At 40.8% G+C, this 26,050-nt stretch overlaps 2 protein-coding genes across 3 annotated transcripts in view; one reads left to right on the top strand and one right to left on the bottom strand.

The window, feature by feature from the left end:
- The first annotated feature begins 5,852 nt into the window (after positions 1 to 5,852).
- LOC139750052 (protein singles bar-like) lies at positions 5,853 to 7,739 on the top strand. The gene is made up of 2 exons (XM_071664391.1): positions 5,853 to 5,966; positions 6,629 to 7,739. The coding sequence occupies exons 1-2, from the start codon at positions 5,853 to 5,855 to the stop codon at positions 7,262 to 7,264; spliced, it is 750 nt and encodes a 249-aa protein (XP_071520492.1). The 3' UTR covers positions 7,265 to 7,739.
- A 7,638-nt stretch (positions 7,740 to 15,377) lies between these two features.
- The window catches only part of LOC139750345 (protein singles bar-like), a 41,549-nt gene continuing 30,876 nt past the window's right edge, over positions 15,378 to 26,050 (bottom strand). For both annotated transcript variants that reach the window (XM_071665028.1, XM_071665029.1), the window contains exons 4-5: positions 15,955 to 16,095; positions 15,378 to 15,579 (exon numbers count right to left, since the gene is read on the bottom strand). In XM_071665028.1, the coding sequence (XP_071521129.1) occupies positions 15,499 to 15,579; positions 15,955 to 16,095 (222 nt within the window). In that variant the 3' untranslated portion in view covers positions 15,378 to 15,498. The remainder of the gene's footprint in view (positions 15,580 to 15,954; positions 16,096 to 26,050) is intronic.

Below are 26,050 nucleotides of genomic sequence, written 5' to 3'. Positions count from 1 at the left end.
TATTCCCATTGACTTCATACTTCTGAAAGTAATTATGTAACTACCGTGTCTAATTTTCTTTTTATGTAATTATGGAGGTAATGGAGTACTTTGGTAACTGATGACAGGTATAGAAATGAAATGTTTCCACAAAAAAATCGACTTAACTACCTATATCTCCGATGCCTGTTCCTACAGGAACTCCCATAAAGGGATTTACCATGGCAAGAGTCTCCACTTTTGCCTGTCCTTACATGCATCCCTTGCATACACCTTTTTATGCATTCTTCCCCCATATCTCTCCCTCCAGTATTCTTCCACTCTATTTCTCCAATATGAAAAACACCTTCAATATCCCTCCCACGTGCCAACAACTTCCTGTCCCAACACACTTTTTTTTTCACATTAGAGTTTCCAGTCATGGCCAAATGTCCACATCAATGCCAGGCTTTAATTGAAATAAAAAGAGGTTAATGAAAGGGAAAAAGAAGAGACAAGGGGAAAACATCTATGAATTTTACAAGAAGTGAAAAACTTGTCTTTTAAAATGTGCTAGGTCATAGTTATTGAGAAAGACATGAGAGGATAGAGAATTCCAAAGCTTCAAGGTGTGGAAGAAAGAAATGGTTATCAAAATGGCTCACCATTGAGATACTAATGGCCACATAATAATGTGACACAGCAGCTTGCAGAGTATTGCATGATGTAGCTAGTGGTATGGGCACACAGGCAGCCAGCTCTTGGGGGCAGCATACAAGAAAAAGATATATGAAGAGAGCCTGGGAGAGTTTATAAGTTGAACTGTTTTTGACAACCCTGTCAAGTAAGGAATGGAGAGCTAGAACCACCCCAGATGTGGGAGCAATACTCTAAGCAAGGACTGATCAGTCCTTTGTATAAACAAAGCAACCATTCAGAAAAAAAGAAATTTTGACAACTAAACAGGACTCTTAGGGGTTTCTAAGATAGAGTGGATCTTACAGTCTATCTGCCTATCTATATATCTGGTACCCATTTCTCCAGGCACTCCCAGCAAGGGGTGGCCATGGCAAGAGACTTTACTTATCCCAATCCTTATGTGTCTCCCTCACATACACCTTTTCATGAATTCTTCCACCAATTCTTTCCCTACAGTATTCTTCCAACCTATTTGCTCATGTCAAAGATGGTCTCCCTCTCACACCAACCCCTTTAAAATTGTACTATCATACACTCTTTTTGTAAACTCCCAGTCTAGCAATCTTTCCACATGCCCAAACAGCCTCAAAGCACTACGTTTCACCCACCCTACCATTCCACAATTCATTCCCTTTGCATTCCCTGCTATACCATATTCTCATCTATCCCTTCATTTCTTTCTTAATTCCATCTAGTCATACATGCTCTTCTCAAATAGCTCATTTCCACAGCCTGGATTCTTGACCTCTGTGACTCATTTCTTGTCCATGTTTCAGGTGTATAGGTCAGAGATGGGAGGACATGCCGTCCCTTAATCTTCTCTTCACATCCATACTTACACCTCTACCCTTCATTATTCTATTAAGGGACCCAATGACTCTCCTACCCTGTACTGCTTTCTACCTTCTCTCTCCTTCCATGTCACCATATCCCATCTTGCCATAGGCCCTGGCACTTGTATCTCAATCTTTCATCCTTTGTACCCATGCATGCAAGAGCTGCTGCCCCCCCCCCCCCTTCTCCTACATTCAACAGTTTTTCAAAATAACTCTTCCCATATTCCTTTCACTTCCTCCTTTTGATTCAGCAACTCCCATTCCTTACCTCTCACATTAAAATTTTCACTCTTACATCCACTTCTTTCCTTTTTCACTTCCTTCCAGTATAGTTTCCTATTGTCCTGAAACTTTTCACTTGACTTTCTTCCAAAATCTTTATTTAATCTTTCTTTGCTTTCCTTTATCGGCTTACATATTCTATATCTTTCCCTTCTCCTTTGCTGAACTATCACTGGTATTCCTCTCAAGCAATCTACCACAAGCCTTTTCCTTCTTTTCCACAGCATTTCTTATCTCTTCAATCTACCATGCATTGCCCATTTCATTTGTATTATCTCATGACCGTGTATCCAACTACTAATCCTACAACCTTTAATAGTATTTCTCTAAACATTCTGAAGCCATTCAGGCAAGGGATCAGACATGGAAAAACTCTCCTTCCTCTGGCTCCTATTCAGTTTTTATCACTACCTGTAATCACTGCAAGCATAATACCAATGAGGCAAAGCATTCCTTTATTCATAGGAAGTGCGATAACCACTCATCATCATCCACTGATTGGTCTTTCTGGTCTTTAGCTACGGGAATCTCTAACAACAACTGTCGCTTTACCTTCCCTTCACTTTTCCACTCAGACTGTACTATAGCTGTCTTTCCCGTATACAAAGCAACTCTCTTTGGTTCCTGTTTCTCTTCCAATTTTACCTTGGGTGACTAACATTCCTTCACCTCCTGATGATGATCTTACTAATCCTATGCCCCTTCCCGTAATCTCAATCTGGACTGTCCGAAAAGCACTTCTTTCTCTGGACACAAGCAAGACTTATGGTCCTGATGGCATCCATCCCCATGTACTGAGTGTGCCTCTGAACTTGCACCTGTGCTTGCTCATCTGTTCAGTTTCTGTTTAAAAACCAAAACTTTTCCTTGTCCTTGGAAGCGCGCATTGATACATCCCATCCCTAAGAAATATGACTGTTCTGATCCCTCTAACTATCGTCCTATTGCTTTGACATCTACCATTTCCTAAGTCTTTGAATCCCTCCTTAACTTCCATATCCTTATACATCTCAAAAATCGCAGTCTTCTCTCTGATCACTAGTATGGCTTCCGTAAGGCGAGATCTACAGGTGATATTCTCTGCTATCTTACTAATGTAAGAAAGATTTCAGAGAGTCAAGTGTAGTTGCTCTTGACATATTTTGCTTTCTCTCTTGCCGATCTATCTCTACGGGCGTTGATGGATCAGCCTCCCCACTTTTCTCCATCAACAGTGGTGTCCCTCAGGGTTTTGTCCTGTCCTCCACACTTTTCTCCTCTTTTTCAACATATTCCTCTCCTCCACAAATATTCCAATGCACTGATACGCTGACGGCTCAATAGTGCCTTCATCCACATCCTTCAATTCTGCTCCTCTCACCCAATATGCATCTCGTCTTGACATTGCTTCCTCAATAAACTCAGACCTGGACGGGATATCTCAGTGGGGTACACAAGATTTGTTAAGTTTAATGCCTCCAAGATTCAGTTTCTACGCATCTCTATCAAAAACTCCTCACATCTCGTTTCTCCTTTGATGGTTCTGTAATTATACCTTGACTCAATGAACATAACTGGCATTACTATAACATCCACTCTTTCATAGAAACCCCACATTACAAGAAAAGCTAATTCTGCCTCTAAAAAACTGGGTGTCCTGTTTAGATGTTGAAACTTTTCTGAACAGTTGCTACATTTATATAAGGGACTGATTTGTCCTTTTATGGAGAACTGCTCTCACATTTGGGGTGGTTCAAGCCCTGCATCCTTACTAGACAGAGTCGAGTCAAAAGTGATCCGCCTTATAAACTGTCCCAAGCTAACTCCCAAACTTGAACCCCTTGCCCTATGTTGCAATGTTGGTTCACTTTTCTTCTTCTATGGATGTTACTTTCGTTTTTGCTCCCGAGAGCTGGCTGCTTGTGTGCCCACACAACTAGCTATACCACGCAATGTTAGGAAAGCTGCTGCATCACGTGATCATTGTGTGGCCATCAGCAACTCAGGGGTGAGCCATTATGATACCAGCTTCTTTTTCTGCATGTTGAAGCTCTATCTTATCATGTTTTTCCCAATAACTATGACTTGACACATTTCAAACACAGGTTTTTCACTTTCTTAAAATTTTGTAAATACTTCCACCTGTTTTTTTCATTTTCCATTTCATAATTCTCTATATTTCAATTAAGGCCCTGCCTTGATGTGGACTTTTGTCTGGGACTGGAGCCTTCAACATCAAAAAAGACTTATTCACACATGACTGCAACCCTACATTCAATGCACTTTCATCTAAGATCTCAGTTACCTTCCTTTCATACTCTTGCCTGCATTCTTTCCGATTCATCTTCTCACATGCTAACACTACTACTTTACACCATACCTCCACTTGTCCCTGATCCTCATCCTCACAAGAACTGTGAATTAGTCAGAGTTCTAAAGAATTCTCTCAACTCTAGCATCTAGCAGAGCCTTTCTCAATCTTTCATCCACTGCCACATAGTCAGTCAAACCCTTTTGTTCTTCTCTTCCATCATTCCTCATCCATGTATATCTACGGATCATACTGTGTTAAAAAAAAGGTGTTTGCAAGGAATAAACTCCTCTCAAGATAAATATCCACTGGTAAGTTTCATTCTCATTTAAACCAGACACTCCCCAATTATCAACAATCTCATCTCTTTCATCACATCCCACTTTTGCATTCACATCACCCATTATGACCTCAAATTTCTCTAGAAAAGCTTCATTTCATCCTTACCTTGTATTGTTTTCATATTCACAGGTGCATATACACATACCCATGCATATTTCACAAACCCAATATTTCCAATCACTCCATGCTCTGTACCATCCTCCCACACTCAGGATGATAGTATAATCATACATCCTCCTTTCCCTCTTCCCCAATATTTTTCACTCGTTCCTGTCCATACCATGCCTCCTTCCATGCCCTCCAATAACTTGTATTCTTTACTTCTATTTTCACTCCACACACCCTCCCCAAGGCTATATGTTTCCCCAATCCCAATACATCCACACAACAACTCTTAAACTTCAAACCCTCCCTCCTTTTATTCTTACTAGTCATCCATTTACATTCAACATCCTCAATCATTTGTCACTTTTATTCCTCAGCATAACTGATAAAATCCAGTGCCACTTCTTAGCCTTTTGTGCCTCACCCATAAGAGGTCACTAGCAGAAGGCAGCGAGGCCCCAAAATTGTTCAAAAACCAATAAGTCACAGCACACCTCAGAAGTTTGTCTAAATCTAAAAGGATTGCCTGATGAAGTTGGGCAATGCCTTCCCTTTTCGTTCTACCCCAAGGGGTGTATTAACAAGGTCACCATGAGAAGGCGAGGCAAGACTTGGATACTCAAAAAAAAAAAATAGTATCCACTTGAGGTACTGAAAGTTGACAACTTTCCTCGATTTCGAGCTTTTTCACTTAACACAGTAGGAGCATCTCCTAACCTCACTGGTTGTAATACTACCTATGCACAGTATCAGTTATACAAAGAAAGTTCAAGATCAAGAGGTGGAATTACTGAACCATCAAATGAGAGGAAACTTGTGGGAAATTTTCAATAGAGATGTGGGTAGAAACTGGCTCTTGGAGGTATTAAATGACCAAATTTTGTCTACCCTACTGAGATATCCTGTCCAAGTCTGAGTTCACAGAGGAAGTTTTGTCAAGACAAGATGTAGATCGGGTGAGAGAAGGAGCAGAATTGAAGGATGTGGAGGAATACAAAGTTGAGTTGTCTGCATATGAGTGCAACCGGTTTTTGTAGAAGGAAATCATTATAAAAAGGAGTAAAAAGTGTAGGGAGACAGGACAGAACCTTGAGGGAAACCACTGTTGATGGAGAAAGGGGAGAGGCTGATCAATCAACAACATTGAGATAGATCATGGAGATACATTGGCCAGAGAGAAAGCTGGACTTGAGGGAGCAATGTGAAGGAGGGAAGCCTAAAGATGGAAGCTCAGAGATGAAACCCAAATGCAACACACTGTTGAAAGCTTTGAATATATCAAGGGCAACTACAAAGGATTCCCAAAAATCTTTCAGTGATGATGACTAGACATTAGAAAGATGTTATGGAAGTTATGGAAGTTATACTGGCGGTCAGAAAAGAATGCGAGATTCAAGAAGTCTATGGATATGGGAGCCAAGGAGGGATTTAAAGACTTTGGAGATTTAAAGACTGTGAAAATGGTCACATCAAAGCAACAGGACAATAGTTAAGAGGGGGTTAGAATGGTCACCCTTCCCTGGCAAGGGATGAAGCAAGACATGCTTCTACAGATAAAAAGTTCTGGTTTTTAAACAGAAATGGAACAGACATGTAAGCACAGGTTCAGAGGCATGCTCTTTCGGTACATATGGATGGATGCCATCACGACCATAAGCCTTACTTGTGTCGAGAGAGAGAAGCTTCCATTTATACAACAAAAAACCTCTGCTATGTATTTGTACTGTAGTGTAAACTGCATAATGTTTCTAAACATACTCTTTTTATTCACAAGTAATGTCATGTTTTTAAATGAAAAAAGAAGAGCAGAGTGAAGCCAAGTTCAAGATAAAACATTTCAAAAGGAAAGGAGCATGAAGCTACGTTCAAGATAAAGAAATATATCTTTCAACATTTTTCCCTACACATGCTAGCTGCTCACTATCCTCATGTATATCTGTAGTGAGGATTTCATACTGTAAATATATAGCCAAATGTGGGTTCATTTTTGACTCGTGTGTGACCTGAAGATCCTTCCAATGTCTTGATGGCCGCCTTATTATCGCCTCCTCTGAGGACAATCCAGTGCAAACAAGAGGTCAATGGATGAAGGAGGCTCTTGCACTGTTGTGGTCAGGTGCCAGCAGAGGGAAATTTGCACCCAAACATCAAGATATTTAGACTCAAGAAGGGAGGTCCTACGGTCGGGTGGAGTGCTGGCGGTGGTCGACCTACGGTGATCCAGCCTACGGCCTACACCAGTAGGGGTGGTGAGAGTGGCATCAATTGCGGCTGCTGCGTCTGCTGCCCTTGCATTCGCGTGGGCTTTCTTAGGTTTAAACTTGGCGTGCTCAAGATAATTCAGCTGATCCTGACTGCCATTTGCTTGATGCTGGTGCTCACGTATGGCCTTCCTCACAACTCCTCAATAGGAGAATCCTTCACCTTCTTTTTGGTCACCATCTCAGCCTGCATTTTTGTGGTTAGCCTTCTCGTCTTCTGCTACCTAATCTCGGCTAACTCCTTCCATATCATTCGCTCATCCGTGCTGGAGACTGTGTTTAACACCTTGGTGTGTATCCTGTACTTGACGTCATCAGCGTATGTATCCTGGGCAGTTCAGACAGGGCTGTGGTACAGTTACTACACATTACCACACTTCACAGTCTACCCAGCTATGACAGCTGCATATGTTGTGATCAGGAAGCCATGGTCACAGCTTAAGCGTCGCGTCATGAGAAGAACCATCATAATGGAGTTGCACGGACTGTGATCCTTGCTGTGGTTACAAGAATGTTCTTCCGCCCACCAGTTATGCTACTACGTTTGTAAATCAAGAACCATTGCAACACAAACCTCGCCAGGTGGTAGAGTGTTCCGCAGTGTATCGAGACAGACTTCCCCAGAACTTTTTTAAAGGGGAAGTAAATGTTTATAGTTGTGTTACTGGAGTGATAGTTTTCATACATGGTGCTTTGTCAAGAAAATAGTGAAATTGGAAAAAATGTAGCTTAGACATTGAAGCTAGCTTATTGATACAGTGGTTAAATTGATGAGATCTACTATTGATGTTTGTGTAAATAAATTATACATTTCCCTTTTCCATAGCCAGAGGTTGAACCATTATGTGACATTCATTTTTTCATTTCATTTCAAGCTAGAAGTTTCAGTTTTCTAAATTATTTCTTACATTTTTCATATGTATATATATGTATATGTGTGTGTGTGTGTATATGTGCATGTGTATGTATATGTATATATATATATGTATATATATATATATATATATATATATATCTTATCCCTGGGGATAGGGGAGAAAGAATACTTCCCACGTATTCCCTGTGTGTTGTAGAAGGCGACTAAAAGGGGAGGGAGCAGGGGGCTGGAAATCTTCCCCTCTCGTTTTTCTTTTTAATTTTCCAAAACAAGGAACAGAGAAGGGGGCCAGGTGAGGATATTCCCTCCAAGGCCCAGTCTTCTGTTCTTAACGCTACCTCGCTAACGCGGGAAATGGCGAATAGTTTGAAAGAAAGAAAAAATATATATATATATATATATATATATATATATATATATATATATATATATATATATATTTATTCCCTGGGGATAGGGGAGAAAGAATACTTCCCACGTATTCCCTGCGTGTCATAGAAGGCGACTAAAAGGGGAGGGAGCGGGGGGCTGGAAATCCTCCCCTCTCGTTTTTTTTAATTTTCCAAAAGAAGGAACAGAGAATTGGGCCATGTGAGGGTATTCCCTCAAAGGCCCAGGCCTCTGTTCTTAACGCTACCTTGCTAATGCGGGAAATGGCGAATAGTGTGAAAGAAAAGAAATATATATATATATATATATATATATATATATATATATATATATATATATATATATATATATATATATTTTTTTTTTTTTATACTTTGTCGCTGTCTCCCGCGTTTGCGAGGTAGCGCAAGGAAACAGACGAAAGAAATGGCCCAACCCCCCCCCCCATACACATGTATATACATACGTCCACACACGCAAATATACATACCTACACAGCTTTCCATGGTTTACCCCAGACGCCTCACACGCCCTGATTCAATCCACTGACAGCACGTCAACCCCGGTATACCACATCGATCCAATTCACCCTATTCCTTGCCCTCCTTTCACCCTCCTGCATGTTCAGGCCCCGATCACACAAAATCTTTTTCACTCCATCTTTCCACCTCCAATTTGGTCTCCCTCTTCTCCTCGTTCCCTCCACCTCCGACACATATATCCTCTTGGTCAATCTTTCCTCACTCATTCTCTCCATGTGCCCAAACCACTTCAAAACACCCTCTTCTGCTCTCTCAACCACGCTCTTTTTATTTCCACACATCTCTCTTACCCTTACGTTACTCACTCGATCAAACCACCTCACACCACACATTGTCCTCAAACATCTCATTTCCAGCACATCCATCCTCCTGCGCACAACTCTATCCATAGCCCACGCCTCGCAACCATACAACATTGTTGGAACCACTATTCCTTCAAACATACCCATTTTTGCTTTCCGAGATAATGTTCTCGACTTCCACACATTCTTCAAGGTCCCCAGAATTTTCGCCCCCTCCCCCACCCTATGATCCACTTCCGCTTCCATGGTTCCATCCGCTGCCAGATCCACTCCCAGATATCTAAAACACTTCACTTCCTCCAGTTTTTCTCCATTCAAACTCACCTCCCAATTGACTTGACCCTCAACCCTACTGTACCTAATAACCTTGCTCTTATTCACATTTACTCTTAACTTTCTTCTTCCACACACTTTACCAAACTCAGTCACCAGCTTCTGCAGTTTCTCACATGAATCAGCCACCAGCGCTGTATCATCAGCGAACAACAACTGACTCACTTCCCAAGCTCTCTCATCCCCAACAGACTTCATACTTGCCCCTCTTTCCAAAACTCTTGCATTTACCTCCCTAACAACCCCATCCATAAACAAATTGAACAACCATATATATATATATATATATATATATATATATATATATATATATATATATATATATATATTATCCCTGGGGATAGGGGTGAAAGAATACTTCCCACGCATTCCTCGCGTGTCGTAGAAGGCGACTAGAGGGGACGGGAGCGGGGGGCCAGAAATCCTCCCCTCGTATTTTTTTAACTTTCTAAAATGGGTAACAGAAGAAGGAGTCACGCGGGGAGTGCTCATCCACCTCGAAGGCTCAGACTGGGGTCGCTACCTCGCAAACGCGGGAGACCGGCAAAAAAAAAAAAAAAAAAAAAAATATATTCATACTATTTACCACCAATGCTGTACTTATGTTTGCATTGTGAAAATGAGCTCCAAGAAAATAATCTTCACTCTTCCTGGAAATACTCAAGACATATTATTATACATGGTAATAGACCAGGGCAGTACAAAGAAAAAATATAGTTTTCTGTAACTTTTGAAAGGGTTAAGGAAAAATCTTTCAAAAACTTGAAAAAATCCAAAACTTTTCAAGATTCTTAAATGGCATACAATAGTTACCGACTTAAATGGGTAGCCCTTACTGTGTTTAACATGAGTCATTGTTCCACAACATGGCATCAGGAGCATTAATCGCACTCAGTTCAGCCATTTAGTATTTGCTTTTATTTGACAGACTTTTTAATGTTATTTCAACATCAAAACCTTATCAGACCCATAGCAGCATGAGTGGAAATGCCCAGCAAGTGATAGTTGTGCCTCTCAGAATGGAAAAACCAAAGAAAAATACTGATGTAAAAGTGAATTTAGATGTTTTATGGCATTTTGTTGGACAAAAGGCCACATTAAAATTCATCCCAGGAATCTTCTTGCAAGTTTTCTGCTGATTTGGACAACATGTGGGTATCATCATTAACTGGGGTTATTGAATACTTTTACCATTTCCTGATGGAGAGAAAGGACTTGTAGGAATCTATGCAGCTACCTTAAAATGACATTAGACAGGAGGAAATTACACTTTTGGTCTTGTAATAAGGAATAGAGTTACTGTACACAACTGAAGAATCATCCTACAAATTGTACAGGGAACTATGCAGTATTTGGCGGAAAGGGCCACATTCATAAAGATGTGAGTAGCTCATAATACCGTTATGAAAGGAGAAACCACAAGGGATTAATAACTGCCTCATAAATGAGTAAAAGACTGTCATAAATGAATGACAGATTCATTGTATATGTTTACTAGAGCAATTAGGAACAAATTGTGTAAATTGCTCCAGTAAACATATACAATGAACATGTTTATGTCAACTGGAGCAATTTGTTACATTTGTTACATGATTTACCATTTCAAAATGGTAAATCATATAACAAATTGCTTCAGTAAACATAAACATTCATTGCATATGCAATTTGTTATATGATTTACCATCTTAGAATGATAAATCATATGACAAATTGCTCAAGTAAACATAAATATATTCACTGTATATACTTACTGGAGCAAGTAAACATAAATATATTCACTATATATGCTTACTGGAGCAATTTGTTTTATGATTTGCTCCAGTAAATATATACAAATTGCTCCAGTAAACATATACAAAGACAGATTCTTTGTACATGTTTACTGGAGGAAATCATGTAACAAATTGCTCTAGTAATCATATACAATGAATTTGTCATCCATTTATGACAGTCTTTTATATGTTTACAGGAGCAATTTGTAAATCATATAAAAAATTGCTCCAATAAACAAACATATTCATTGTATATGTTTACTGATGAGAAAAAAGGAGAGACAGGTAGTTTATTTGAGGAAAGGAACCTGGATGTTTTGGCTCTCAGTGAAACAAAGCTCAAGGGTAAAGGGGAAGAGTGGTTTGGGAATGTCTTGGGAGGAAAGTCAGAGGTTGGTGAGAGGAAAAGAGCAAAGGAGGGAGTAGCACTACTCCTGAAGCAGGAGTTGTGGGAGTATGTGATAGAGTGTAAGAAAATAAACTCTAGATTGATATGGGTAAAACTGAAAGTGGATGGAGAGAGATGGGTGATTATTGGTGCCTATGCACCTGATCATGAGAAGATCATGAGAGGCAAGTGTTTTGGGAGTAGATGAGTGAGTGTGTTAGCAGCTTTGATGCATGAGACCGGGTTATAGTGGTGGGTGATTTGAATGCAAAGGTTAGTAATGTGGCAGTTGAGGGTATAACTGGTGTACATGGGGTGTTCAGTGTGTAAATGGAAATGGTGAAGTGCTTATAGATGTGTGCACAAAAAAGGACTGGTGATTGGGAATACTTGGTTTAAAAAGAGAGATATACATAAGTATACATATGTAAATGGCCAGAGAGCATTATTGGATCATGCATTAATTGAGAGACGCGTGAAAGAGAGGCTTTAGGACGTTCATGTGCTGAGAGGGGCAACTGAAGGATGTGTGATCATTATCTTGTAAAGGCTACGGTGAAGATTTGTAGAGGTTTTCAGAAAAGAAGAGAGAATGTTGGGGTGAAGAGAGTGGTGAGAATAAGTGAGCTTGGAAAGGAGACTTGTGTGAGGTGAGAGGAAGTACCAGGAGAGGTTGAGAGGAGAATGGAAAAAGGTGAGAACAAAGGACGTAAGGGGAGTGGGGGAGGAATGGATGTATTTAGGGAAACAGGGATGGCTTGCGCAAAAGATGCCTGTGGCATGAGATAGGTGGGAGGTGGGCAGATTAGAAAGGGTAGTGAGTAGTGGGATGAAGAAGTAGGATTGTTAGCGAAAAAGAAGAGAGAGGCATTTGGACAATTTTTGCACGGGAAATAGTACAAATGACTATGAGATGTATAAAAGAAAGAGGCAGGAGGTCAAGAGAAAGGTGCAAGAGGTGAAAAAGAGGGCAAATGAGAGATGGGGTGAAAGAGTATCATTAAATTTTAGGGAGAATAAAAAGATGTTTTGGAAGGAGGTAAATAAAGTGCATAAGACAAGAGAACAAATGGGAACATCAGTGAAGTGGGGTAATGGGGAGGTAATAACAAGTAGTGGTGATGTGAGAAGGAGATGGAGTGAGTATTTTGAAGGTTTGTTGAATGTTTTTGATGATAAGAGTGGTAGATGTAGGGTGTCTTGGTGGAGGTGGTGTGCAAAGTGAGAGGGTCAGGGAGAATGGTTTGGTAAACAGAGAAGAGGTAGCGAAAGCTTTACGGAAGAAGAAAGCCGGCAAGACGGCGGGTATGGATGGTATAGCAGTGGAATTTATTAAAAAAGGGGGTGACCGTGTTGTTGACTGGTTGGTGAGAATATTCAATGTATGTATGGCTCATGGTGAACTGCCTGAGGATTGGCAGAATGCATGCATAGTGCCACTATATAAAGGCAAAGAGGATAAGGGTGAGTGTTCAAACTACAGAGGTATAAGTTTGTTGAGTACTCCTGGGAAATTGTATGGGAGAGTATTGATTGAGACGGTAGAGGCATGTACAGAGCATCAGATTGGGGAAGAGCAGTGTAGTTTCAGAAGTAATATGGGATGTGTGGATCAGGTGTATGCTTTGAAGAATTTATGTGAGAAATACTTAGAAAAACAAATGGATTTGTATGTGGCATTTATGGAGGAAGTGAAGTGTTTTAGATATCTGGGAGTGGATCTGGCAGCGGATGGAACCATGGAAGCGGAAGTGGATCATAGGGTGGGGGAGGGGGCGAAAATTCTGGGAGCCTTGAAGAATGTGTGGAAGTCGAGAACATTATCTCGGAAAGCAAAAATGGGTATGTTTGAAGGAATAGTGGTTCCAACAATGTTGTATGGTTGCGAGGCGTGGGCTATGGATAGAGTTGTGCGCAGGAGGATGGATGTGCTGGAAATGAGATGTTTGAGGACAATGTGTGGTGTGAGGTGGTTTGATCGAGTAAGTAACGTAAGGGTAAGAGAGATGTGTGGAAATAAAAAGAGCGTGGTTGAGAGAGCAGAAGAGGGTGTTTTGAAATGGTTTGGGCACATGGAAAGAATGAGTGAGGAAAGATTGACCAAGAGGATATATGTGTCGGAGGTGGAGGGAACGAGAAGAGGGAGACCAAATTGGAGGTGGAAAGATGGAGTGAAAAAGATTTTGTGTGATCGGGGCCTGAACATGCAGGAGGGTGAAAGGAGGGCAAGGAATAGAGTGAATTGGAGCGATGTGGTATACCGGGGTTGACGTGCTGTCAGTGGATTGAATCAAGGCATGTGAAGCGTCTGGGGTAAACCATGGAAAGCTGTGTAGGTATGTATATTTGCGTGTGTGGACGTATGTATATACATGTGTATGGGGGTGGGTTGGGCCATTTCTTTCGTCTGTTTCCTTGCGCTACCTCGCAAACGCGGGAGACAGCGACAAAGCAAAAAAAAAAATTATGGATCAGGAGAAGGCATATGACAGAGTTGATAGAGATGCTCTGTGGAAGGCATAAGAGTATATGGTGTGGGAGGTAAGTTGCTAGAAGCGGTGAAAAGCTTTTATCAAGGATGTACGGCATGTGTACGAGTAGGAAGATAGGAAAGTGATTGGTTCTCAGTGAATGTTGGTTTGCGACAGGGGTGTGTGATGTCTCTATGATTGTTTAATTTGTTTAAGGATGGGGTTGTTAAGGAGGTGAATGCAAGAGCTTTGGAGAGAGGGGCAAGTATACAGTCTGTTCTGAATGAGAGGGCTTGGGAAGTTAGTCAGCTGTTGTTCACTGATGATACAGTGCTGGTGGCTGATTCGGGTGAGAAACTACAGAAGCTGGTGATTGTGTTTGGTAAAGTGTGTGAAAGAAGAAAGTAGAGAGTAAATGTGAATAAGAGCAAGGTTATTAGGTTCAGTAGATTTGAGGGACAAGTCAACTGGGAGGTAAGTTTGAATGGAGAAAAACTGGAGGAAGTGAAGTGCTTAAGATATCTGGGAGTGGATCTAGCAGCGAATGGAACCATGGAAGCAGAAGTAAGTCACAGGGTGAGGGAGGGGGCGAAGGGTCTGAGAACATTGAAGAATGTGTGGAAGGCGAGACTGTTATCTTAGAGAGCAAAAATGGATATGTTTGAAGGAATAGTGGTTCCCACAATGTTATATGGTTTTGAGGCATGGGCTATAGATAAGGTTGTGCAGAGGAGGGTGGATGTACTGGAAATGAGATGTTTGAGGACAATATGTGGTGTGAGGTGGTTTGATCGAGTAAGTAATGAAAGGGTAAGAGAGATATGAGGTAATAAAAAGAGTGTGGTTGAGAGAGCAAAAGAGGGTGTATTGAAATGGTTTGGTCACATGGAGAGAATGAGTGAGGAAAGATTGACAAAGAGGATATATGTGTCAGAAGTGGAAGGAGTGAGGAGAAGTGAGAGACCAAACTGGAGGTGGAAGGATGGAGATAAAAAGATTTTGAGCAATCGGGGCCTGAACATACAGGAGGGTGAAAGGCGTGCAAGGAATAGAGTAAATTGGAACGATGTGGGATACTGGGGTCGACGTGCTGTCAATGGATTGAATCAGGGCATGTGAAGCATCTAGGGTAAACCATGGAAAGTTTTGTGGGGCCTGGATGTGGAAAGGGAGCTCTGGTTTCAGTGCATCACACATGACAGCTAGAGACTGAGTGTGAACAAATGTGGCCTTTGTTGTCTTTTCCTAGCACTACCTCGCACGTGCGTGGGGGAAAGGTGGTGCCATTTCATGTGTGGCAGATTCAGCTGATGAAAAACAAAAAGCTATAAAAATATTCTTGAAGAATTTCATGTATGACTTATATCATGGGAATGCGTTAAGGAACATAAAAGGAATTAAGGTTGGAGTGTACTGGTTGGGAAAATTAACTGAACTATAAAGGACATTTTTTTGAGACTGTATAGACCAAGGCATGGATGCAACTTAAAAATAATACTGATAAGTACAGTTCTTGCTTTAAAAAACAATTATATAAATACACTTTATTTGCACAGTTTACATAAACAGGCTTAAGTTTTAGATGTCAGTGTCAAACGGCAAAACCAATATGGCAAATTGGTTATACCCCCCTTATTTTCATGAATGAAGCTAACAAGGTCGGCCTGACAAATGTCTGTAGGATAACCATGCATCTATACCATGAATAACTCCTAATGTCAATCCAAGAACCTGGAAAGAAAATCATATATTGTATGCAAAATAGAATGACAAATGTATTCTTCATGATAATTCTGAAAAAATAAGCATTACTTCCCAACTAAACCATAATAGGAAATAGAGGTAAATCATAAAATCTTGTAGGGATTAGGGAAATCTCCTGTTATGTAACAGTCTCCTTATTCATAATTTCTTTCAAGATAATATCTAATTCCATCAAAATATTCAAATGAATGAAGCAAATTATAGGTCAATCTCCAAAAAAAGTAGTGAACCAAGATGGGACTGATTGCTTGGAAAGCAGATCATGTGCAAGTGAGTGATGAAAGTTTGGGTTTTAGTTGCACAGGGAACTGGATACTGAAATGAATACCACTAAATGCTCACATATGCAGCTGTCATAGCTGGGTAGACTGTGAAGTGTGGTAATGTGTAGTAACTGTACCACAGCCCTGTCTGAACTGCCCAGGATACATACGCTGATGACGTCAAGTACAGGATACACGCCAAGGTGTTAAACACAGTCTCCTGTGTGGAATGAAACAAATGTTTAATGTAGTATTTACTTATGTTACTCCTGTATTATCACTGAAACATGTCACTTACTGTATAAATCTGTTACTAAGGACATTTTTCTTTACAGTAGCTACTGTGTACAGTATGTGATATAAATTTAAGAGGAAACATTGTAGTTTTCTGAACTGCTACAAGTATGAATCAAAAGAGCAGGGTAAAGCTGCTCTGTGAAGGTTTAACTATAGAAAAGGCTAAATAAACTAAATTTTCCAGAGGAGGATCAGGAATTTATCTGCACAGGTAATTACAGTTCTAGTGTGTCCATTTTCTAGCTTGTATTCAAACTTATCTCTTTTAACATGTCACCTTTATCTATTATTTTCCAGACATTTTTAGTGACAGGCATAAATGTAAAAAAAGACAACCTCACAACAGTTAACTGTTTAAGAATTTGAGAGATTAGACTAAACTGCAAATACCTAAGTGAAGAATATTCCTCTTGGTGTAATATGTACAATCAGTACTAAAATATCAGTACTCTGGGTTCGATAGTATTCAAAGTGAGCAATGTTATTTCAACCGTTTTGGTATGGTTGGTACTTCTGATTTCTTTCTTATATTTCATATAAGTTACATTATAGAAGTCCTTTCTTATGCCATATAATTTATTCAAGTTTCTGAAACTACTAACAAACAAGCCTTTGCCCCAGACATATAAATAAGCAAAGAACACTGGAAAGCTAAGGGGATGAATTGGCACTTACTACATATCATGTAACTGTGAAAGAAAACAATAAAAATGTGAGGGGGCTGACTAGAGGTAAGAGAAAAACTAATGGATTTCCATAAGAAACCATTTGAACACAGCAGTTATAACTATTCTGCTCATAAAGGATTATCAAAATAATGAATTCTAATTTTCCTTTTATCACAAAATGTGAAAGTATGAATGACCTTATGTACTCAAAACATATATATCTGAATTATACTGGATGTTGTATATGGCTCTTGCAGCTATTTCATCAAAAAATCCTTACAGAAAATGAATCATAGAAATAATAAGGAGATTTGAGATGAATGTCAACGAAATACAGTGTTTTTGTTTAGGGATTTGAGCTTGAGAACTCTGCTAGGTTTTCCATTTTTTTTTTTTTTTTTTGCTTTGTCGCTGTCTCCCGCGTTTGCGAGGTAGCGCAAGGAAACAGACGAAAGAAATGGCCCAACCCACCCCCATACCACATGCATATACATACGTCCACACACGCAAATATACATACCTACACAGCTTTCCATGGTTTACCCCAGACGCTTCACATGCCCTGATTCAATCCACTGACAGCACGTCAACCCCGGTATACCACATCGATCCAATTCACTCTATTCCTTGCCCTCCTTTCACCCTCCTGCATGTTCAGGCCCCGATCACACAAAATCTTTTTCACTCCATCTTTCCACCTCCAATTTGGTCTCCCACTTCTCCTCGTTCCCTCCACCTCCGACACATATATCCTCTTGGTCAATCTTTCCTCACTCATTCTCTCCATGTGCCCAAACCATTTCAAAACACCCTCTTCTGCTCTCTCAACCACGCTCTTTTTATTTCCACACATCTCTCTTACCCTTACGTTACTTACTCGATCAAACCACCTCACACCACACACTGTCCTCAAACGTCTCATTTCCAGCACATCCATCCTCCTGCGCACAACTCTATCCATAGCCCACGCCTCGCAACCATACAACATTGATGGAATCACTATTCCTTCAAACATACCCATTTTTGCTTTCCGAGATAATGTTCTCGACTTCCACACATTCTTCAAGGCTCCCAGGATTTTCGCCCCCTCCCCCACCCTATGATCCACTTCCGCTTCCGTGGTTCCATCCGCTGCCAGATCCACTCCCAGATATCTAAAACACTTTACTTCCTCCAGTTTTTCTCCATTCAAACTTACCTCCCAATTGACTTGACCCTCAACCCTACTGTACCTAATTACCTTGCTCTTATTCACATTTACTCTTAACTTTCTTCTTTCACACACTTTACCAAACTCAGTCACCAGCTTCTGCAGTTTCTCACATGAATCAGCCACCAGCGCTGTATCATCAGCGGACAACAACTGACTCACTTCCCAAGCTCTCTCATCCCCAACAGACTTCATACTTGCCCCTCTTTCCAAAACTCTTGCATTCACCTCCCTAACAACCCCATCCATAAACATATTAAACAACCATGGAGACATCACACACCCCTGCCACAAACCTACATTCACAGAGAACCAATCACTTTCCTCTCTTCCTACACGTACACATGCCTTACATCCTCGATAAAAACTTTTCACTGCATCTAACAACTTGCCTCCCACACCATATATTCTTAATACCTTCCACAGAGCATCTCTATCAACTCTATCATACGCCTTCTCCAGATCCATAAATGCTACATACAAATCCATTTGCTTTTCTAAGTATTTCTCACATACATTCTTCAAAGCAAACACCTGATCCACACATCCTCTACCACTTCTGAAACCACACTGCTCTTCCCCAATCTGATGCTCTGTATATGCCTTCACCCTCTCAATCAATACCCTCCCATATAATTTACCAGGAATACTCAACAAACTTATATTTTTTTTTTTTATTATACTTTGTCGCTGTCTCCCGCGTTTGCGAGGTAGCGCAAGGAAACAGACGAAAGAAATGGCCCCCCCCATACACATGTATATACATACGTCCACACACGCAAATATACATACCTACACAGCTTTCCATGGTTTACCCCAGACGCTTCACATGCCTTGATTCAATCCACTGACAGCACATCAACCCCGGTATACCACATCACTCCAATTCACTCTATTCCTTGCCCTCCTTTCACCCTCCTGCATGTTCAGGCCCCGATCACACAAAATCTTTTTCACTCCATCTTTCCACCTCCAATTTGGTCTCCCTCTTCTCCTCGTTCCCTCCACCTCTGACACATATATCCTCTTGGTCAATCTTTCCTCACACATTCTCTCCATGTGCCCAAACCACTTCAAAACACCCTCTTCTGCTCTCTCAACCACGCTCTTTTTATTTCCACACATCTCTCTTACCCTTACGTTACTCACTCGATCAAACCACCTCACACCACACATTGTCCTCAAACATCTCATTTCCAGCACATCCATCCTCCTGCGCACAACTCTATCCATAGCCCACGTCTCGCAACCATACAACATTGCTGGAACCACTATTCCTTCAAACATACCCATTTTTGCTTTCCGAGATAATGTTCTCAACTTCCACACATTCTTCAAGGCCCCCAGAATTTTCGCCCCCTCCCCCACCCTATGATCCACTTCTGCTTCCATGGTTCCATCCGCTGCCAGATCCACTCCCAGATATCTAAAACACTTCACTTCCTCCAGTTTTTCTCCATTCAAACTCACCTCCCAATTGACTTGACCCTCAACCCTACTGTACCTAATAACCTTGCTCTTATTCACATTTACTCTTAACTTTCTTCTTCCACACACTTTACCAAACTCAGTCACCAGCTTCTGCAGTTTCTCACATGAATCAGCCACCAGCGCTGTATCATCAGCGAACAACAACTGACTCACTTCCCAAGCTCTCTCATCCCCAACAGACTTCATACTTGCCCCTCTTTCCAAAACTCTTGCATTTACCTCCCTAACAACCCCATCCATAAACAAATTAAACAACCATGGAGACATCACACACCCCTGCCGCAAACCTACATTCACTGAGAACCAATCACTTTCCTCTCTTCCTACACATACACATGCCTTACATCCTCGATAAAAACTTTTCACTGCTTCTAACAACTTTCCTCCCACACCATATATTCTTAATACCTTCCACAGAGCATCTCTATCAACTCTATCATATGCCTTCTCCAGATCCATAAATGCAACATACAAATCCATTTGCTTTTCTAAGTATTTCTCACATACCTTCTTCAAAGCAAACACCTGATCCACACATCCTCTACCACTTCTGAAACCACACTGCTCTTCCCCAATCTGATGCTCTGTACATGCCTTCACCCTCTCAATCAATACCCTCCCATATAATTTACCAGGAATACTCAACAAACTTATACCTCTGTAATTTGAGCACTCACTCTTATCCCCTTTGCCTTTGTACAATGGCACTATGCACGCATTCCGCCAATCCTCAGGCACCTCACCATGAGTCATACATACATTAAATAACCTTACCAACCAGTCAATAATACAGTCACCCCCTTTTTTAATAAATTCCACTGCAATACCATCCAAACCTGCTGCCTTGCTGGCTTTCATCTTCCGCAAAGCTTTCACTACCTCTTCTCTGTTTCCCACATCATTTTCCCTACCCCTCTCACTTTGCACACCACCTCGACCAAAACACCCTATATCTGCCACTCTATCATCAAACACATTCAACAAACCTTCAAAATACTCACTCCATCTCCTTCTCACATCACCACTACTTGTTTTCACCTCCCCATTTGCACCCTTCACTGAAGTTCCCATTTGCTCCCTTGTCTTACGCACTTTATTTACCTCCTTCCAGAACATCTTTTTATTCTCCCTAAAATTTAATGATACTCTCTCACCCCAACTCTCATTTGCCCTTTTTTTCACCTCCTGCACCTTTCTCTTGACCTCCTGTCTCTTTCTTTTATACATCTCCCACTCAATTGCATTTCCAAATATAGTTAAGTATAATAATCATATATTCTTCAGTAACTCAAATACCATATTTTCAGGTATATTTTTATTAACCGCTACGAGAAAGTTTTCAATATAGCAGATGATAGAAATATAGAAGTATCCAGTAATTCTACTCAAGAAGGTTCCTTCACCCCACCAATAGTACCCATACCTTTCTATCCTAGTAATGTCACTTCTAAACAGGGAAAGAAGGTATACCAGTAAATGAAGACATATGGGAGAACATATCAAAACTCTCTCTGCCCAGCATTTCCAAAAGTAAAGCAGGGGCAGTATAGTAATTACCTCCTGATTGTACATTCTAAATCATATTCATACACTGCACTTCACCATTTTATTCTACATGCCAACAAATGTAACTAACACTGGAACAAGAAAATACGGAAATCTAATGGTCTTGAGAGAAATCCATGAACGAAAAGGACCAGACCACTGTCCTATAAGTTTTTTATGTATAACTTTGTAGTGTCATGTCCTCAGAGGCAATAAGACTTCCCCTGTTATCCAGAAAATTCACTTCCTTGAAATGTTTATGTACTCCAGGTTTGGAATAATGAAAGCAAGCACATATCCAAGATTTGGTTAAGGAAGGGGGATAAACCATAAAATGAAGACAATGATGTAAAGTTAAAAAAAAGAAAAAAAAAAGAGTGGTTTGTAAGAACAGAGATATCTGGAAAGTGAATTCAATCACTAATATTAATCGAATTCTTATAAAATAAGCACTGCTGTTGTACAGAATTAAGTTTATTATGAGACTGGCAACCAGTTTTAAATAACTGATTTATGATATTTGGTACCATAAAACCTCATAGCAATAATTGATAGAGTTGTGTGCAATGAAACAAATTAATAACCTTCTGTGGATAGAGAAAATTTCATCATCATACACTTATGTCTGTGTTTTGTGAAGGCTGTGACACTGACAACATTGTTTCAATGGTCACTATTGTATATTACTGAAACAGTTAAATCTACTGGTTGAACTTCTTTAATCCAGCAAAATTGGGGCCTGATCATTACAAGACCACAGAAAATGCTAGAAAACAGAAATTGACCCCCAAGGGAATGCCCGAATATGCCCGACCCTTAGTCTTGCCAGCTCATTACACAAACATATTGCCTGTCTCATCAGAGGTAGAACAAAGCTTAAAACAGGCAGTAAATAATACAACCATTAATGCTTTTAAACAAGGTTTGAATATTACATCTGATTACATCAGAAGTAACCCCAGATGGAGACTCTGCAATATCTTGGGCAAAGGTTTTTCATGGCATATGATGCTAATACAGGGCAGATTTGTCAGAATTATACAACTGCTCTGGGACTAGGTTTGCCACTTCCACTAAATGTGCAAATTTATCCACAAACTTTGTAGCTTTGTGACGAGTAGTTAATGCAACAAACAACCATAGGTTGGTAGTTAGCTTTGGTAGACTCTTGTTGGTAATGTTTTATTGTTATCATAAAGGCAGCCAGCCCGCAATGCGTCAGTCCCAGCCAGGCAGTGGGATTGTACACTCTCTCGCCCTGTACATACTGCTGTTGGTTGTTTAACAGAGAACTGGAGCTTTTATCGATTCACTTAATACAACCTTACACTAAAAGCTTCCGTGTCAGCACTATGCTTTTTACCGCACACACTATCTTTTTATATAACCTTGCACTACAAGCTTCTGTGTCTGCACTATGCTTTTCACCACACACACACTACATACTGAACTTCCATATTCTCCACTTAAACTTATGTAACAATCCTTGCGAATATTCATAGTCTAGCTTTAGTTCATTTTGAAAAACTTTGGCCAGGTCAATAAGGATCTCCCCAGAAATGCTTACACCTTCATTACATAGGAGCTTAAACCACTTTAGAAAGGCACTGTCCATTTCTGTACTCCTGGCACCTTTCAAAGTTTTCCAAAACTTAATTTTCTGGCTTTCATTTTCAGCACTAAACTGAATATACGAAATTAACAGGACTGTTCTTTCATCTGTATATATATATATATATATATATATATATATATATATATATATATATATATATATATATATATATATATTTTTTTTTTTGCTTTGTCGCTGTCTCCCGCGTTTGCAAGGTAGCGCAAGGAAACAGACGAAAGAAACGGCCCAACCCACCCCCATACACATGTATATACATACGTCCACACATGCAAATATACATACCTACACAGCTTTCCATGGTTTACCCCAGACGCTTCACATGCCTTGATTCAATCCACTGACAGCACGTCAACCCCGGTATACCACATCGATCCAATTCACTCTATTCCTTGCCCTCCTTTCACCCTCCTGCATGTTCAGGCCCCGATCACACAAAATCTTTTTCACTCCATCTTTCCACCTCCAATTTGGTCTCCCACTTCTCCTCGTTCCCTCCACTTCCGACACATATATCCTCTTGGTCAATCTTTCCTCACACATTCTCTCCATGTGCCCAAACCATATCAAAACACCCTCTTCTGCTCTCTCAACCACACTCTTTTTATTTCCACACATCTCTCTTACCCTTACGTTACTTACTCGATCAAACCACCTCACACCACACATTGTCCTCAAACATCTCATTTCCAGCACATCCATCCTCCTGGGCACAACTCTATCCATAGCCCACGCCTCGCAACCATACAACATTGTTGGAACCACTATTCCTTCAAACATACCCATTTTTGCTTTCCGAGACAATGTTCTCGACTTCCACACATTCTTCAATATATATTCCTATGAGCCCATGGGGAAAATGAAACATGACAAGTTCCCAAGTGCACTTTCATGTAATAATCACATCATCAGGGGAGACATGAGAGAAATATAAGTCAGTTGATATACATCGAAGAGATGAAGCTAGGACGCCATTTGGTAAACATATATATATATATAGGGAGAATAAAAAGATGTTCTGGAAGGAGGTAAATAAAGTGCGTAAGACAAGGGAGCAAATGGGAACTTCAGTGAAGGGCGCAAATGGGGAGGTGAAAACAAGTAGTGGTGATGTGAGAAGGAGATGGAGTGAGTATTTTGAAGGTTTGTTGAATGTGTTTGATGATAGAGTGGCAGATATAGGGTGTTTTGGTCGAGGTGGTGTGCAAAAAGAGAGGGTTAGGGAAAACGATGTGGTAAACAGAGAAGAGGTAGTGAAAGCTTTGCGGAAGATGAAAGCCAGCAAGGCAGCAGGTTTGGATGGTATTGCAGTGGAATTTATTAAAAAAGGGGGTGACTGTATTATTGACTGGTTGGTAAGGTTATTTAATGTATGTATGACTCATGGTGAGGTGCCTGAGGATTGGCGGAATGCGTGCATAGTGCCATTGTACAAAGGCAAAGGGGATAAGAGTGAGTGCTCAAATTACAGAGGTATAAGTTTGTTGAGTATTCCTGGTAAATTATATGGGAGGGTATTGATTGAGAGGGTGAAGGCATGTACAGAGCATCAGATTGGGGAAGAGCAGTGTGGTTTCAGAAGTGGTAGAGGATGTGTGGATCAGGTGTTTGCTTTGAAGAATGTATGTGAGAAATACTTAGAAAAGCAAATGGATTTGTACGTAGCATTTATGGATCTGGAGAAGGCATATGATAGAGTTGATAGAGATGCTCTGTGGAAGGTATTAAGAATATATGGTGTGGGAGGCAAGTTGTTAGAAGCAGTGAAAAGTTTTTATCGAGGATGTAAGGCATGTGTACGTGTAGGAAGAGAGGAAAGTGATTGGTTCTCAGTGAATGTAGGTTTGCGGCAGGGGTGTGTGATGTCTCCATGGTTGTTTAATTTGTTTATGGATGGGGTTGTTAGGGAGGTAAATGCAAGAGTTTTGGAAAGAGGGGCAAGTATGAAGTCTGTTGGGGATGAGAGAGCTTGGGAAGTGAGTCAGTTGTTGTTCGCTGATGATACAGCGCTGGTGGCTGATTCATGTGAGAAACTGCAGAAGCTGGTGACTGAGTTTGGAAAAGTGTGTGGAAGAAGAAAGTTAAGAGTAAATGTGAATAAAAGCAAGGTTATTAGGTACAGTAGGGTTGAGGGTCAAGTCAATTGGGAGGTGAGTTTGAATGGAGAAAAACTGGAGGAAGTGAAGTGTTTTAGATATCTGGGAGTGGATCTGGCAGCGGATGGAACCATGGAAGCGGAAGTGGATCATAGGGTGGGGGAGGGGGCGAAAATCCTGGGGGCCTTGAAGAATGTGTGGAAGTCGAGAACATTATCTCGGAAAGCAAAAATGGGTATGTTTGAAGGAATAGTGGTTCCAACAATGTTGTATGGTTGCGAGGCGTGGGCTATGGATAGAGTTGTGCGCAGGAGGATGGATGTGCTGGAAATGAGATGTTTGAGGACAATGTGTGGTGTGAGGTGGTTTGATCGAGTGAGTAACGTAAGGGTAAGAGAGATGTGTGGAAATAAAAAGAGCGTGGTTGAGAGAGCAGAAGAGGGTGTTTTGAAGTGGTTTGGGCACATGGAGAGGATGAGTGAGGAAAGATTGACCAAGAGGATATATGTGTCGGAGGTGGAGGGAACAAGGAGAAGAGGGAGACCAAATTGGAGGTGGAAAGATGGAGTGAAAAAGATTTTGTGTGATCAGGGGCCTGAACATGGAGGAGGGTGAAAGGAGGGCAAGGAATAGAGTGAATTGGAGCGATGTGGTATACCGGGGTTGACGTGCTGTCAGTGGATTGAAGCAAGGCATGTGAAGCGTCTGGGGTAAACCATGGAAAGCTGTGTAGGTATGTATATTTGCGTGTGTGGACGTATGTATATACATGTGTATGGGGGGGGGGGTTGGGCCATTTCTTTCGTCTGTTTCCTTGCGCTACCTCGCAAACGCGGGAGACAGCGACAAAGTATAATAAAAAATAATAATATATATATATATATATATATATATATATATATATATATATATATATATATATATATATATGCGGAGGAGGGTGCATGTGTGAGAAATGAGATGTTTGAGGATAATGTGTGGTGTGGGGTGGTTTGATCGAGTAAGTGATGAGGGGGTGAGAGAGATGTGTGGTAATGAGGGGAGTGTGGTTGAGAGAGCAGAGGGGGGTGTGTTGAAGTGGTTTGGTCACATGGAGAGAGTGAGTGAGTGAGGAAAGATTGACCAAGAGGATGTGTATGTTGGGGGTGGGGGGAGCGGGGAGGGGTGGGAGACCGGATTGGGGGTGGAGAGATGGAGTGGGGGGGATTTTGTGTGGTCGGGGCCTGAACATGCGG

This window comes from Panulirus ornatus, chromosome 9 (genome assembly GCF_036320965.1).
Source record: "Panulirus ornatus isolate Po-2019 chromosome 9, ASM3632096v1, whole genome shotgun sequence".
NCBI lineage: Eukaryota > Metazoa > Arthropoda > Malacostraca > Decapoda > Palinuridae > Panulirus > Panulirus ornatus.
The sequence above is the reverse complement of the archived record's forward strand: the minus strand, read 5'-3'. Positions and strand labels throughout refer to the sequence as shown.

Bases quoted from the DNA above. Each gene is read 5' to 3' on its own strand.
- LOC139750052 (XM_071664391.1), top strand. From the start codon at position 5,853: ATGTTATGGAAGTTATGGAAGTTATACTGGCGGTCAGAAAAGAATGCG. The intron at 5,967-6,628 runs GTGAAAATGGTC...TGTTGTGGTCAG, and splicing joins ACTTTGGAGATTTAAAGACT to GTGCCAGCAGAGGGAAATTT.